This window comes from Vipera berus (assembly GCF_964194415.1).
Source record: "Vipera berus genome assembly, chromosome: 1".
NCBI lineage: Eukaryota > Metazoa > Chordata > Lepidosauria > Squamata > Viperidae > Vipera > Vipera berus.
The window spans coordinates 2748440-2764221 of NC_138202.1; the positions used below are offsets into that span (position 1 = coordinate 2748440).

At 42.1% G+C, this 15782-nt stretch overlaps 1 protein-coding gene across 1 annotated transcript in view; it reads left to right on the forward strand.

Moving 5' to 3' along the window:
• Positions 1–15782, forward strand: part of LOC308676886 (galectin-6-like) — a 35147-nt gene extending 19365 nt beyond the window's left edge. The window contains exons 11-18 of the mRNA XM_081342944.1: positions 1577–1711; positions 3951–4039; positions 4774–4984; positions 5840–5974; positions 10324–10353; positions 11483–11571; positions 13412–13571; positions 15291–15782. Coding sequence (XP_081199070.1) covers positions 1577–1711; positions 3951–4039; positions 4774–4984; positions 5840–5974; positions 10324–10353; positions 11483–11571; positions 13412–13571; positions 15291–15437 — 996 coding nt within the window. The 3' untranslated portion in view covers positions 15438–15782. The remainder of the gene's footprint in view (positions 1–1576; positions 1712–3950; positions 4040–4773; positions 4985–5839; positions 5975–10323; positions 10354–11482; positions 11572–13411; positions 13572–15290) is intronic.

Genomic DNA, 15782 nt, shown 5'->3' on the forward strand with positions numbered 1-15782 from the left:
CGGTAATGGACCATGAATGTATTTAACACTGACTTTCCCAACTTCATATCTTCCAGGTTGGATTTAAGAATAGAATAGAATAGAATAGAATAGAATAGAATAGAATAGAATAGAATAGAATAGAATAGAATAGAATAGAATAGAATAGAATAGAATAGCAGAGTAGAGTAGAATAGAATAGAATAGAATAGAATAGAATAGAATAGAATAGAATAGAATAGAATAGAGAGTAGAGTAGAGTAGAATAGAATAGAATAGAATAGAATAGAATAGAATAGAATAGAATAGAATAGAATAGAATAGAATAGAATAGAATAGAATAGAATAGAATAGAATAGAATAGAATAGAATAGAATAGAATGCAGAGTAGAGTAGAGTAGAGTAGAGTAGAGTAGAGTAGGGTAGGGTAGGGTAGGGTAGAGTAGAGTAGAATAGAATAGAATAGAATAGAATAGAATAGAATAGAATAGAATAGAATAGAATAGAATAGAATAGAATAGAACAGAACAGAACAGAACAGAACAGAACAGAACAGCAGAACAGAACAGAACAGAATAGAATAGAATAGAATAGAATAGAATAGAATAGAATAGAATAGAATAGAATAGAATAGAATAGAATAGAATAGAATAGAATAAAAAAAATATTGATCAAGTGTGATTGGATACACAGTTTGCCTCTGGTGCATACGTTCTTAGTGTACATATAAGCAAGAAGTGATAACTCATGATCATAACCATAAAATATAATCCTCATAAATCATAAGATACAACACTTAGCGATAGTCATAGGATACTAAATAAACAATCAATATAAATCATACAAGGATATGAGTAAAAACAATCAACATAAATCATGATACAAACAGCAAAGTTACAGTCAGAAGAAAGATAAGGAATTAGGTAATAGGAAAGATGAGAAGAGTAGTCACAATACACCCGTACTAGGTGATGTAGTGATGTATAGGTAGTCCTCATTTAACAAGAACTGGGACCAGCAACTTAAGTTATGTGATTAAGTGATGTAGTTCACTAAGTGCAAACAATACTGTGTTTATAATCAGACTTTGAAGGTTGTAAATGTCAGGATTGGTCTCATAGTTACTATTTCATCATTGTAGTAACTGCAAACGGTCACCAAATTGCAATACCAGTAGCACTTAGACTTATGTGCCACTTTGTACTGCTTTATAGCCCTCTCTAAGCAAGCTACAGAGTCAGCATATTGTCCCCCAACAATCTGGTTCCTCATTTTATCGACCTCAGAAGGATGGAAGGCTGAATCAACCTTGAGCCAGTTAGGATCAACACTGTATTCTAACCAGGGCAGGATGAGGATGAGGATGATCTGTAGCTGAAGGGAAAACATTTTGGTCTAGGGGAAAAAAAGATTATTAGTGAAATAAAGGCCTGTCCCTTTTTACATGTACACATTTTGACTTGTTTGATCTCCTCTATCGCTACTTGCTCAGCTTTCGGGTGGGATGTGTTCCTGGCAAGAATAAACAGGTTTTTCCTCCAAAGAAAATGGATGATCCCAAATGAGTCTTGAACCCCTTGGCTTTGCCCTCTGATAGATTCTGGTGAACAGGAAGCTATATTGTACCTTTGGACACAGAATGCCGCCTCAAAACATGCGGGAAATTAGGGTTGACGGAGACCTGGAGCTGCAATCTTTGCATGTGATAGGAGAAGCAAAGATGGAGAACTTGGTAAGTATTTACAATTGACAAGTTGGCCCCTCCTGATTTTGATCTCTCTCTGGGAATTGATTCTGGACTGCTTCAATCCCCTAACAGTGAGTACAATTAACCAGTGGAACAGCTTACTCCCAGAAATCATGGGTGCTCTATCAGTGAAGGTTTTTAAGAAGAGACTGGACAGTTACTTGTTTGAGATGGTATAGGTTCTCCTGCTTGAGCAAGGGGCTGGACTAGAAGACCTCCAAGGTCCCTTCCAGCTCTATTATGATTCCTTCCTTCCTTCCTTCCTTCCTTCCTTCCTTCCTTCCTTCCTTCCCTCCCTCCCTCCCTCCCTCCCTCCCTCCCTCCCTCCCTCCTTCCTTCCTTCCTTCCTTCCTTCCTTCCTTCCTTCCTTCCTTCCTTCCTTCCTTCCTTCCTTCCTTCTCTTCTCTTCTCTTCTCTTCTCTTCTCTTCTCTTCTCTTCTCTTCTCTTCTCTTCTCTCCTCAGATGTCACCCATGCCGCTAAAAGCAACAAAGGGAACAGAGGGAGAGCAAGTCTTTCCATCTCCACACAAACCCACATGCACACAAACACAGAGTTTCTTGGGCAATTATCAGTTTATTTTGAGGCAGAAAAATTTACAGTGAACACATTTGCTTTGTCAATGGAAAGAGTCATGCCAAACAGTCATCCAGAGTCAGTCCAAGGTTTCAGTTCTCAGCCATTCCAGAAATCAGAACTCCAAGAAGTAAAATCCACACATAAATGTCACAGGAGCCGGATGTCAGCAAAAGGAACAGAGGCAGAGCAAATCTCTTACACAGGCTGCAGCCAATTGTTACTTATGAGAAGGTTTATTCTTTTGCTTGGTGAGTTGCTTAATAGACTTTCTCTGATCTGCTCTTTCCCCCCCCCCCGACAGTCTTTTTTTTTCTCTCTCTCCCAATTCTCCTTTATGCTGCTTCATGAAGATTTTTTTTTGGTCCACCAGTCCTCCCTAAAGCTAAAGACAGGGTGGCTGCTATCAAATGTGTACGTGTTGTGATTCAGGGTCAGCCTGTGGGTTCGGCAGTTGGGTCGGACAACTCAGAGGAGGAGGGGGGTGTTGAAGAGCTTGCTGAGGGGGTTGGAGAGCTTGCTGATGAGAGCCCTCAGCCAGGCCCCTCCCACCTGGTCACGACGGAGACCCAGCTGTGTGAGCCTGACAGCGTGGATGAAGATGACCCACAGCTGGCCCTGTTCAAGGACGCCCGACGCAGGAGGCAGTCAATCAGGAGTAAACAGAGGAAGGCAATGGGGCACCTCGGAAGGAGGTAGAGAGAAGCCACACCCTGAACTGTATAAAAGGGGAATGCGTGGGAGGGCTGGTTTGCTGAAGGCAACCGTTTGAATAGCTCCTGTTTCATAGCTCCTGTTTCATGGTTGGTGTCTTGTTTTGCTGTTTTATGTTAATAAATTTGGCAGGCTTAATTCCAGCCTCTTGCCGTTTGTCCCTCCCTTTTCTGCAGGGCCGGTAGCAGGCTGGTACAGAACAGTACTATGGAGCAGCCATCCCTCTGTGTTTGATCATTCCCATGTACTCTGAAAGATGGCATGAGAGATTGCATCACCAAACGTTTTTCTTTCTTTCACAGGCTGGAGAGAGTTTGGGAGAGAGAGAGAGAAAAAAGACTGTCAGGGGTGAAGAGCAGAGTAGGGAAAGCCTATTATGAAACATTCAATACTATCAAGAGTAATACTATCCAGAGTATCTTCCCCCTTTAAAATTAATCTCTTTGCTACTTAATTAAAGTACAGTTAAGTGTTGCTGGAAGGAAGGGAGTGAACTAGGCATAGTGACTAAGGCATCAAACTAAAAACCAGGAGACCTTGAGTTGTACTTCTGCTTTGGCCACAAAGCCAGATGGGGGACCTTGAGCCAATTTCTCTCAGTCCTAGGAAGGAGGTAAGTTTCTCCTTTCCTTAAAAGTTCCTCCAGTGCATGGAGAGATTGGATAAGATGCTGGCATCCAGCCAGTCTTGCTCAATCACCCATAGAATTAAGACAGAGCTGGTCCATGGCTGCAGTTCTGGTGCTTCCTCCAGGCCTTCCTTTTCCTGCCATGTTGAGGAAATAATCCTTAGCAGAGGCTCTCTCAGGAGATCTTTGATTGACTCAGAAGCCATATGGAAAGGCTGATACATGGGTTGTGGTTGGCTGCTTAGAAAGTCAAAGTTCTGTTTTACACTAAAGTCATTGGTTTGCTTCATCATTTACTGTGTTTCAGATTCTCCCTTACCATCAACCTGTCCCCGGTGGACTCCAACCTGGAATGTCTGTACATGTGGAAGGCACAGTGCCCAAACACTCCAAAAGGTAATGTCCCTTTGGGGGCTCATAGGAAGGTCATGATGCTATCTTACTCAAAATAATGGTAATAAGATTATTATGCTATTAAGGGTAGTTTGTTGTTGTTGTTGTTGTTAGTTGCGAAGTCGTGTCCGACCCATCGCGACCCTATGGACAATGTTCCTCCAGGCCTTCCTGTCCTCTACCATCTTCTGGAGTCCATCTAAGCTCACGCCTCCTGCTTCAGTGACTCCATCCAGCCACCTCCTTCTCTGTCGTCCCCTTCTTCTCTTGCCCTCAATCTTTCCCAGCATTAGGCTCTTCTCCAGTGAGTCCTTCCTTCTCATTAGGTGGCCAAAGTATTTGAATTTCAACTTCAGGATCTGGCCTTCTAAAGAGCAGTCAGGGTGGATCTCCTCTAGGACTGACCGGTTTGATCGCCTTGTAGTCCAAGGAACTCGCAGGAGTCTTCTCCAGCACCATAGTTCAAAGGCTTCAATTCAAAGGTAGTTTAGATAAGCCAAATTCTATGCCAAGACTAAAGACTTTTTTGATTCTTCAGGTAGCTCCAGTTCCTGCTTCTTCCAACTCCAACTAAGCCATGAGGGTGAGGAACTTGATTCTTTTCCTCAAGCAAAAATTCAGCATCCTACAGATTCCAGACTCAGGCCAATGGAGAAGGGAGGAAGAGAGAACTGTATTCTGAGATTCCTGCACCTCCCATTTAATTTTCCCCTTCTTTTATTCTCTGTCTCTTCCAGTTTCCCAGTGTGGTTCCGGGTGAACTTTGCCTGTACCTATACTGAGTTGAACAACATTCCCCTCCACTTCATCCCTACCTTTGTTTATAATCACATTGGACTCAACACATTGCACGGTAGCAGGTGGGGATGGGAAGAGAAACACAAGATGGTCCTCCGAGAACGCGAGCATTTTGAGGTCATCTTCATTGTCGATAAAGACCAATACCAGGTTGGTTCATGTGACAGATCATTTTTGGGACTGCAGGTGCCTCTTTGTTTTCCCCTCTCCCCTCCAGTATTCACAATTTTTTCCGGAATGAACCATAACGTATTTAGTACTGATTTTCCCAATTTCATATCTTCCAGATGGGGTTTAAGTGATGTACAGGTAGTCCTTGTTTCACAACAACTGGGACCAACAACTTAATCATTAAATGAAGTTCCTAAAAGAAACTGCCACTGTGTTTCTGATCACACTTCAGCTTTACTTTGCTTTATAGTCCTGTGAAAGTTGTGAATGCCAGGACTGGTCTCAAAGTTACTATTTCATCACTGTCCTAATTGCAGACAGACACTAAATGAGGATGACCTGTAGCTGAAGGGAAAACATTTTGGTGAAGGGAAAGAAAACGGGTATCAGTGAAATAGCAATATCATTTAGACTTATATTGCACTACACCAGGGGTCTTCAAACTTGGCCCTTTTATGACTTGTGGACTTCAACTCTCAGAATTCCTCAGCCTGGCACGCTGGCTGAGGAATTCTGGGAGTTGAAGTCCACAAGTCATAAAAGGGCCAGGTTTGAAGAGCCTGCACAAGTCCGCATCTTGCCCCTAACAATCTGGGTCCTCATTTTACCTACTTCAGAAGGATGGAAGGCTGAATCATCCTTGAGCCAGTCAGAATCAAACTCCTGGAGTTTGCATTCTAACCACGGTGCTACCACAGACTCTCTTTTTACATGTACATACTTGGATCTATTTGATCCTCTCTATGCCCACCCCGCTCAGCTTTGGGGTAGTTTTTTTTCCCTGCAAAGAAAATGGATGATCCCAATTGAGACTTGATCCCTTTGATCCTACAGGTCCTGGTGAACAGGAAGCCCTTTTGTACCTATAGGCACAGAATTCCACCACAAAGGGTGCAGGACATCAATGTCGATGGAAATTTGCAGCTGCATTCTCTGATCGTGATGGGAGGACCAACAAAGGGGAATATGGTTAGTGTTTGTTATCGACAAGTTGACACCTTCTGATCCTTGATCTCTCTTTGGGCATTGATTCTGAACTGATTCAACCATTAAGATACCACTTTTTCTTTCTCTCCTCCAGGCACTCTTTTCATACACCATTCTAACAATGTGGCCCCTTTGGGTCATCAGTTGTCTTGGCTTACAGACTTTGCATGCTACCAAAAATAACCATCAGAGGGTATGCAGCAAATGAACAGGGAACAAATTTACCGCAGGCCAAGGTCCTGCTCTCTTCCTTGCAGATGTTTAGAATAGAATAGAATAGAATAGAATAGAATAGAATAGAATAGAATAGAATAGAATAGAATAGAATAGAATAGAATAGAATAGAATAGAATAGAATGAAGAGATGGAATAGAATAGAATAGAATAGAATAGAATAGAATAGAATAGAATAGAATAGAATAGAATAGAATAGAATAGAATAGAATAGAATAGAATAGAATAGAATAGAATAGAATAGAATAGAAAAGAATAGAATAGAATAGAATAGAATAGAATAGAATAGAATAGAATAGAATAGAATAGAATAGAATAGAATAGAATAGAATAGAATAGAATAGAATAGAATAGAATATGGAATGGAATGGAATGGAATGGAATAGAATATGGAGTGGAATAGAATTACAGGATAGAATAGAATAGAATAGAATAGAATAGAATAGAATAGAATAGAATAGAATAGAATAGAATAGAATAGAATAGAATAGAATAGAATAGAATAGAATAGAATAGAATAGAATAGAATAGAATAGAATAGAATGAAGAGATGGAATAGAATAGAATAGAATAGAATAGAATAGAATAGAATAGAATAGAATAGAATAGAATAGAATAGAATAGAATAGAAAAGAATAGAATAGAATAGAATAGAATAGAATAGAATAGAATAGAATAGAATAGAATAGAATAGAATAGAATAGAATAGAATAGAATATGGAATGGAATGGAATGGAATGGAGTGGAATAGAATTACAGGATAGAATAGAATAGAATAGAATAGAATAGAATAGAATAGAATAGAATAGAATAGAATAGAATAGAATAGAATAGAATAGAATGATGGCATGGCATGGCATGGCATGGCATGGCATAGCATAGAATAGAATAGAATAGAATAGAATAGAATAGAATAGAATAGAATAGAATAGAATAGAATAGAATAGAATAGAATAGAATAGAAACTTGGAGGTCTTCTAGTCTTCTAGTCCAACATATTAAAAACAAGAAAAAAGTCAAGGAAACTGTAGGCCCACTAAAGAGAGAAGATAGCAAGGAAATTACAGGCAATATTTATTTTTTATTTTTTTTATTTTAATTCCATTTATATCCCGCCCTTCTCCGAAGACTCAGGGTGGCTTACAAGCTTAGCAGTAGCCTTCATTCTATGTATATGCCTGCTTATTAGGGCTTTCACACACACCCCAAGCGGCATTATTACAAAGTCAGCTTATTGCCCCCAACAATCTGGGTCCTCAATAGGGAGAAATCAGAGTTACTTAACTCATACTTTACATCAGTCTTCACACAAAAAGAAACCATAGCCCAACATACAAAAAAAACACTGCAAAAGACATACTAGAAACAAAAATTAAAATAAGCAAGAAAATGGTAAGAGAACACCTATCCGACCTCGATGAATATAAATCACTGGGACCCGACAGGCTACATCCCAGAGTTCTGAAAATGCTCAGAACCGTTGCACCACATCTTTCATAAATCTTGGAGCACCAGGGAAGTACCTGAGGATTGGAAAAGGGATGATGTGGTCCCTATCTTCAGGAAAGGGGAAAAAAACAGACCCAGGAAACTGCAGACCAGTTTAACATCAATACCTGGGGAGATCCTAGAAAAGATAATGAAGAAAAAACAGATCTGCTAATAACTGGAAGCAAACAAAGTTATAATTAGTAGCTAGCACAGATTTGTTAAAAACAGATCACGCCAAACCAATCTTATCTCATTCTTCGATAAAGTGACTAAACTAGTAGACCAGCGAAACACAGTAGACATAGTATACGTACTTAGATTTCAGTAAGGCATTTGACAAAGTAGACCACAACCTACTCCTTGGTAAGCTAGGAAAAGGTGGAATAGACAACATCACCACCAGATGGATCCATAGCTGGCTGGCAAACTGTGCTCAACGAATAGTCCTCAGTGGTGCTACATCCACATTTATTTATTTATTTATTTTAATTCCATTTATATCCCGCCGTTCTCCGAAGACTCAGGGCGGCTTACAAGCTTAGCAGTAGCCTTCATTCTATGTATATGCCTGCTTATTAGGGCTTTCACACACACACACCCCAAGCGGCATTATTACAAAGTCAGCTTAATTGCCCCCAACAATCTGGGTCCTCATTTTACCTACCTCGGAAGAATGGAAGGCTGAGTCGACCTTGAGCCTGGTGGGATGCGAACCTGCACTAATTGCAGGCAGCTGGTGTTACTTAAGGAGGCATTGGCTAGCCCACTGCTCCACCAAGGCTCATTGAGAGAAGTAAGCAGTGGGATACCACAAGGTTCCATCTTAGGCCCAGTACTCTTCAATATCATAAATGACTTAGATGAGGGAATTGAAGGGGAACTCATCAAATTTGCAGATGACACCAAACTGACAGGAGTAGCCAACACCCCAGAAGATAAACTCAGGATCCAAAAAGATGTTGACAAACTTGAACAATGGGCCCTATCCAACAAAATGAGTTTCAATGGGGAGAAAAGCAAAGTTTTACATTTAGGCAGGAAAAACCAAAGGTACAAGTACAGACTGGGTGAGACCTGGCTTAAAAACAGTAACTGTGAGAGGGAACTTGGAGTCCTAGTGGATGATCACTTAACCATGGTATATTTTTTTTGCTTGGTACAAAAAATTTTCTAGGTTTTTGCACAACCAAGGTGACAATCCCTAATTGTGTCTTAGGAGACAACTTAAGTACAGTTGCTTTGTTACCATACAAGCTTCAGCTACACACACACACACAAACACATGTACACATATATACATATACACTACGTTTCTTGAGCAATTATCATTTTATCATATGGGTGAACAATTTATAGTGGAAAAAAAAGGAATATAAACGAAGTGAGGGCTTCCCTGTAAAGTTGTGAATGGGAATATGCTGAAGAGTCGTCCAGAGTCAACCCAAGGTTCCAAAGTGGGGTCAAAGTTGTCAGCCAGTCCAGAAATCAAAACTCCAAGATGCAAAATCCACTCATAAATATCACTGGAGCCAGATGTCAACAAAGGGAAGAGAGGCACAGACAATTGCTACTCCTTTGCTTGGCAAGTAGACTAAAGACTTTCTCTGTTCTGCTCTCTTTTCTACTAACCCTAGACTGGGAAGGCTAATGTCATCCTGTCAGGGCAAGTCCAATGGTTCAGGTGGTGCTGTGACTCATCAGTCTTGTGTGATGTCAGGCTTGGTCTTCCTAAGGCTGACATTCCATAGGATCAGCTGGACAATCTCGGACTCAGAATCTGAGTCCAGAGCCTGGCCTGTGATATACTGTATTTTCTGGTGTATAAGACGACTGGGCGTATAAGACGACCCCCCCAACTTTTGAGATGATTTTCAAGAGTCCTCTGCCTCAAGAGGGAAGAGCGTCGGGCGGGAGCCGGCAGGGCAGTCCTGCACACGCGCGCACTCCCCGGCTGCTAAGGAGTGCTCCTTAACAGCTGGGGAGTGCACGCGTGCGCAGGACTGCCCTGCCGGCTCCTGCCAGATGCCAGCCTGCCCTGCTTCCTCCACAGTGAGAGGGGAGGGTGTGCCTTCCCGGGCTCACTGATTTTCCGGCGTATAAGACGACTGGGCGTATAAGACGACCCCCCAACTTTTGAGATGATTTTCATGGGTTAAAAAGTCATCTTATACGCCGGAAAATACGGTAAGAGTCCTTTTTCCGCCTCTCTAGCACAATAGAATTTCTGGCACACTTGAGTACTGCAAGGTTAACATAATACACCTAATTTCTTTCCCCCATTGACATAACTGAGTGATTTGCAACAGGCTAAGCTATGTCTGATAAACCAGTCCTGGTTAAAACTAACTGGGTTGAAGAAGTAGTTGAAAAGCACCCATGAAAGCTTCAACTAACCTGGCACACAATGTGACACACAAACTCAGCCACTGTTGTCTTCCTATCCTTTAGGCCACTTTGCCAAGTCCTGCATATGGGAAATCACAAAATCTTCCTGTAAATACTCAGAAGGAAAAAAGCAGGGGTAGCCACAAGGTCATGCAGGGCTAGGGATTTTAGGAGAAAAACATGGAGTTGTTAACAGTCTCTTTGAATTTCTTTCCCACCAGATAATGATGGGCCCTGCAATCTACTACCCAGTAAGTACTAAGAGACTTCCTAACCTAGAGGTCCCCAACCTTTTGGGCACCAGGGACTGGTTCCGTGGAGAAAGGTTTTTCCACGGACTGGAGAGTGCGTGGTTTTGTGTGCTGCCTGTATCCCATGGATGAGGTTTTGCTTGTTTGTGCAGCCCTGTTGGTGGCATGCCGCAGCCCAGTACTGGTCCATGGACTGGGGGTTGGAGACCCCTGTCCTAACCCAACCTGTCTCTCCTTACTTTAGCCCGGATTTGTGGGATGGAGCATAAACCAGGAGGTGGTGAATTTGTCTGAGTGTATTCATGTAGAATTCAAGGAGCTGAGTATTTTCTAGTGTTTGGCTTAACCGGCAGTTATGGTGAACAAGAGACTAGAAACTGGAAATTCTGGAAATTCAGTAATCTGCCAAATGCATGATTGGTTTGGTTCACAAGCTTCTAAAATCACATGGAAGGGGGAAAAAGGAACAGTGAGTGGAATATTTAAGGGAGAATTAGCTTCTTTATGGTTAAGGAGGCGGTTAATATTAGTCCCTTTCCCCCGTGTCAAAAGGTACCCACACCCCATCACTCAGGAAATTTCTACTTAAACCAAAGAAATTGGGTTGGAAGAAGGCTGTTGGGCTAATGTGTGGCAGAGGAAAAAGAAAGATCTATAGTTTGCACCAGGAAATCAGCTCTTACAACCAAGTTCTATAAACTCAGTCTTTTGTGATGAAGTAAACCAGGGACTTTCACAGCATGTGATTTTAAAAAAAAAATTGGCAGCCCAGCAGCCATGCCAACACTGTCACAACCCCAACTATTGTTTTGTTGCTGTTCATTGCACATAAACAATAGATTGGACTTTGAAGGTCCAGTCTGCCATCCTGACTATTTTGACTATATGCTGCGGACATCCCTGCTAAGCAAGAAAACCACTTGAACCCAGTCAATGCCTTATCTGCCTGGCTTGTAAAATATCCATCCAACGCAAGATCCCTCAAGCTGACTTCTACCCATGTTGTGCGTCTCCCTGTTGGCACCCCAAGACCTACTGGACTGTAACTACCTTAACCTGAGCTAGCAGGGACAAGTGCCATGGGTCAGAGGGGGACATTAAGAGTAATCTGTATTCTTGCCTATTTCAGCCAGTGCCCTACATATGCGACATCCCTGGAGGTCTGAAAGCCAACAGGACCATCACAGTACGAGGCACTATTCCGAAGAACGCTAAAAGGTCTTGGCTCTCTTTTTCTGCATGCATTTTGGGGCTTGGGCAGAGGAATGGAACTGTAACCATTGTGCCCACTGTCCTTCTATAGTTGGTGCCACAGGTCCCACCCTGCTGGTGTCTCCCTGACATCATATATTTCAGCCCATCTTGCCTTCAGCCTTCAAGTTGGACACCAGGCTCCAGTTTGGCTTTGGCACAACAAAATGACACTGTTAGGGCCTGTCATAGATCTTTCCCAGTTCATCTCCTTTCTCCAACTCTCCCATCTCTCCTGAATGTCTGCATGCTCAGCCCAGAGAACAAGGAAGTTGTGGGGAGTGGATGCACAACTCCACACATAGCCTGAGGAATTCACTACCACAAGAAGAAGTAAGGGCTATTAGCAGGCTTTGATTTTATTTTATTATTTTGCTTTTATTTACTCATCAGACAAAAATCACAAACTTAAACAAGCAAAATAAGAAAATTAAAATGTGTAAGTGACAATAGGCACTTTAGTGCACTTATGCATGCCTCCTTAGGGACCTCTTAAATATGGAGTGAGGGCCATAGAAGTTAAGTTAGAATTAAAACTGTGAAAGCTAATGGCTGGGACAACTGAATCAGGTCAAACATTCCAGATTTTGACAACTCTGTTACAAAAAATGATTTTTTTACAATTGAGTTTAGAGCAGTTTACATTATTTAAAGCAATTGTTTGCACACATTAAAGGTAAGGTAAAGGTTCCCCCGCACATGCGTGCTAGTCGTTTCCAACTCTAGGGGCTGGTGCTCATCTCCATTTCAAAGCCGAAGAGCCAGCGTTTGTCTGGGGACAACTCTGTGGTCATGTGGCCGGTATGACTAGACGCCAAAGGCGCACGGAACGCTGTTACCTTCCCACCATAGTGGTCCCTATTTTTCTACTTGCATTTTTACGTGCTTTCGAACTGCTAGGTTGGCAGAAGCTGGGACGAGTAACAAGTGCTCACTCTGTTACATGGCACTCGGGATTCGACCCGCCAAACTGCCGACCTTCTGATCGACAAGCTCAGCATCCTAACCCACTGAGCCACCACGTCCCACATTACATTACAATTAAAGCTAAAGAAGTCATTTGCAGATAAAGCATTACTCTGTACAATTTACAATTACTATATGCTATGCCATACCTAAGTCTGACCACAGGTGTTGCAATTCTAAACTATCCAAGCCAAGAATTTCAAGCCTAGTAGCGTAAGGTATTCTATTATGGACAGAAGAATGTACGACTTTCCTTGTAAAGTACTTCTGAACTCGCTCAATTGTATTAATGTACGATATGCGGTAAGGATTCCAGACAGTTGAACAGTGTTCTAGAATTGGCCTAATATGTGTGTTTTGTCAGTTCTAATGAGCCAACCAAAGTGGGGAATCTGAAAGTTCATGAAGGCATTGACAAGTTAAAGGGTTTGGGGAACTCTGGTTTAGGAGGTGCCTTTAAAGGATGATTAGGACCCAAACTGTCATTAAGCAGGTGTTCAGCTGTTCTTCATCAGAAGAATGCTATTCACTGCTAAACGGCTGCTTAATTTGCATTTTAATGCGTTTGTCTGATTTATAGAGTTGGTTTGATTGTGGCACAACATAAATGCAAAGAATAAATATCTAAAATACCAAAAATGCTAAATAGAATTTACACATTTAGCAGCAGTCTACTAATAAATAATATTTACAAGGAGAAACAACAGCTGTTTGTTTGTTTTTTTCTTTAGCCTTCATCCATGGAAGCATCTGACAGGCTGCTATTGGATTAAGAGTCAAGAGGAAATCAGATTTCCTTTTTAGTTATTCCAAAGGCCTGCTTTTTTTTTCTCTTTCCAAGGTTTGAAATCAAGTTGACGGCTGGCCAGGACATCGCTCTGTCCATTAGCCCACACCTTGAAAAGAAAACTATGGTGTGCAACAGTTTTCTGAATGGCAACTGGGAACCTGAGGAACGCAACCTGCTCTTTAACCTTTTCCAACCTGGGAAATACTTTGAGGTGAGTTGGTTTTGATTCCAGCAGGGTGGTGGCTAAAAAAAATATGGCAACCACAGCTATGCAATTCATGTATCACCCCTATTTTACCTGGCTTATGAGCTGTGGTGGCGCAGTGGTTAGAATGGGGTACTGCAGGCTACTTCTGCTGACTGCCAGCTGCCTGCAGTTTGGCAGTTTGAATCTTACCAGGCTCAAGGTTGACTCAGCCTTCCACCCTTCTGAGGTCAGTAAAATGAGGGCCCAGTTTGTTGGGGGCAAATATGCTGACTCTGTAAACCGCTTAGAGAGGGCTCTAAAGCACCGTGAAGCAGTATATTTTTTTTATTTTATTTTAATTCCATTTATATCCCGCCCTTCTCCGAAGACTCAGGGCGGCTTACAAGCTTAGCAGTAGCCTTCATTCTATGTATATGCCTGCTTATTAGGGCTTTCATACCCACCCACCCCAAGCAGCATTATTACAAAGTCAGCTTAATTGCCCCCAACAATCTGGGTCCTCATTTTACCTACCTTGGAAGGATGGAAGGCTGAGTCAACCTTGAATATAAGTATATAAGTATATAAGTCTTAAGTGCTATTGCTAACTCATCTATCTATCGTATCTCTATGTCTTGTCTATCTTTCTGTCTTCTGTCGGTCTCTTGTCTCTATCCATCTGTCTGTCTCTTTCTCGCTCTCTTTCTCTCTCTCAAGAGCCCTGGTGGCGCGGTGGTTAGAATGCAGCATTGCAGGCTAACTCTGCTCCCTGCCGGCAGTTCGATCCTGACTGGCACAGGGTTGACTCAGCCTTCCACCCTTCCGAGGTCAGTAAAATGAGGGCCCAGATTGTTGGGGGCAAATATGCTGACTCTGTAAACTGCTTAGAGAGGGCTATAAAGCACTGGGACACAGTGTATAAGTCTAAGTGCTATTGCTATTATGCGCACACCCCTAGATTCCAGCAAAGGGCTTGGCTGGTTGGCCAGGAAGAAGATAGGCAGATAGGCAGTGGGGAATGGAGAGAAGATCCAGCTGGTGCCTTCCATCTGCCATAATTCCCAAATAGCATAGCTTTGAAGAGTTGAAATCTGAACCTCCAGAAAGCTGGTGGGATTAATGCACCCTCCAGAAGGCATCTCCAGAAGACCGTACAGAATCCCGTTTTTAACTCCCTCCTGGAAAATTGTCTTTGTATTCCCAGGAGAGAGGGGAGAAAACAGGATGGAAGGTAAAAGCCTTGAGCCTTGGTGGAGCAGTGGGCTAATGCCTCCTTCAGTAACACCAGCTGCCTGCAATTAGTGCAGGTTCGAGTCCCACCAGGCTCAAGGTTGACTCAGCCTTCCATCCTTCCGAGGTAGGTAAAATGAGGACCCAGATTGTTGGGGGCAATAAGCTGACTTTGTAAAAAATGCCGCTGGGGGGGGGGCGGCGAAAGCCCTAATAAGCAGGCATATACATAGAATGAAGGCTATTGCTAAGCACATTGATTTGTGCTTTAAATTGTAAACCGCCCTGAGTCTTCGGAGAAGGGCGGGATATAAATGGGATTAAAAAAAAGCACTCAAAATTCTTTTCAAGTGCTTGGAAAGCAATCAAAGCCTCCAGCCCCTTGATTACTGTGCTTTTTGATTTTGATGCAAGCTGCAGATTGTGTGTACTATGGACCCTCTTCAGTGGAATATCGGAGGTGATTCAGATGTGTTGATTTGGCCACATTAAACATCCTTCCTCTCTTCCCAGCTCTCAATCCACTGCGACAACCACAAGTTCAAGATTTATGCCAACAGCCAGCCCTTCTTCAGCTACGCCTATCGTTATGTCCCTATTGAAAACATCAAAACTATCAAGATCACAGGAAATGTGACCCTTTCCTACATCACGTACTAAGTAAGGGGCGGGAGAAGAGATCAGTAGTAGCAGAGACCAGCTTTTCGCTCTCTGGCGGTACACAGAATCCTGCTGAATTTGAGTGGTCTGCAAGCTCCAGTAACTCAATCAATCAATTAATCAGTCAGATACTCAAGAATACCATGTTTTCCCCAAAATAAGACCTGGTCTTATATATTTTTTTTTGCTTCCAAAAGAGGCATTAGGTCTTACTTTCAGGGAATGTCTCTTTTTTCCCCAGGAGCTGCCAGGAGTTTTTAAATTTGGTTCTTGATTGGTTTAAACTGTTCTTATTTCTCATATTGTTTAATCCCCTTTTAATTTTTGTATTTATATCTTTTAACT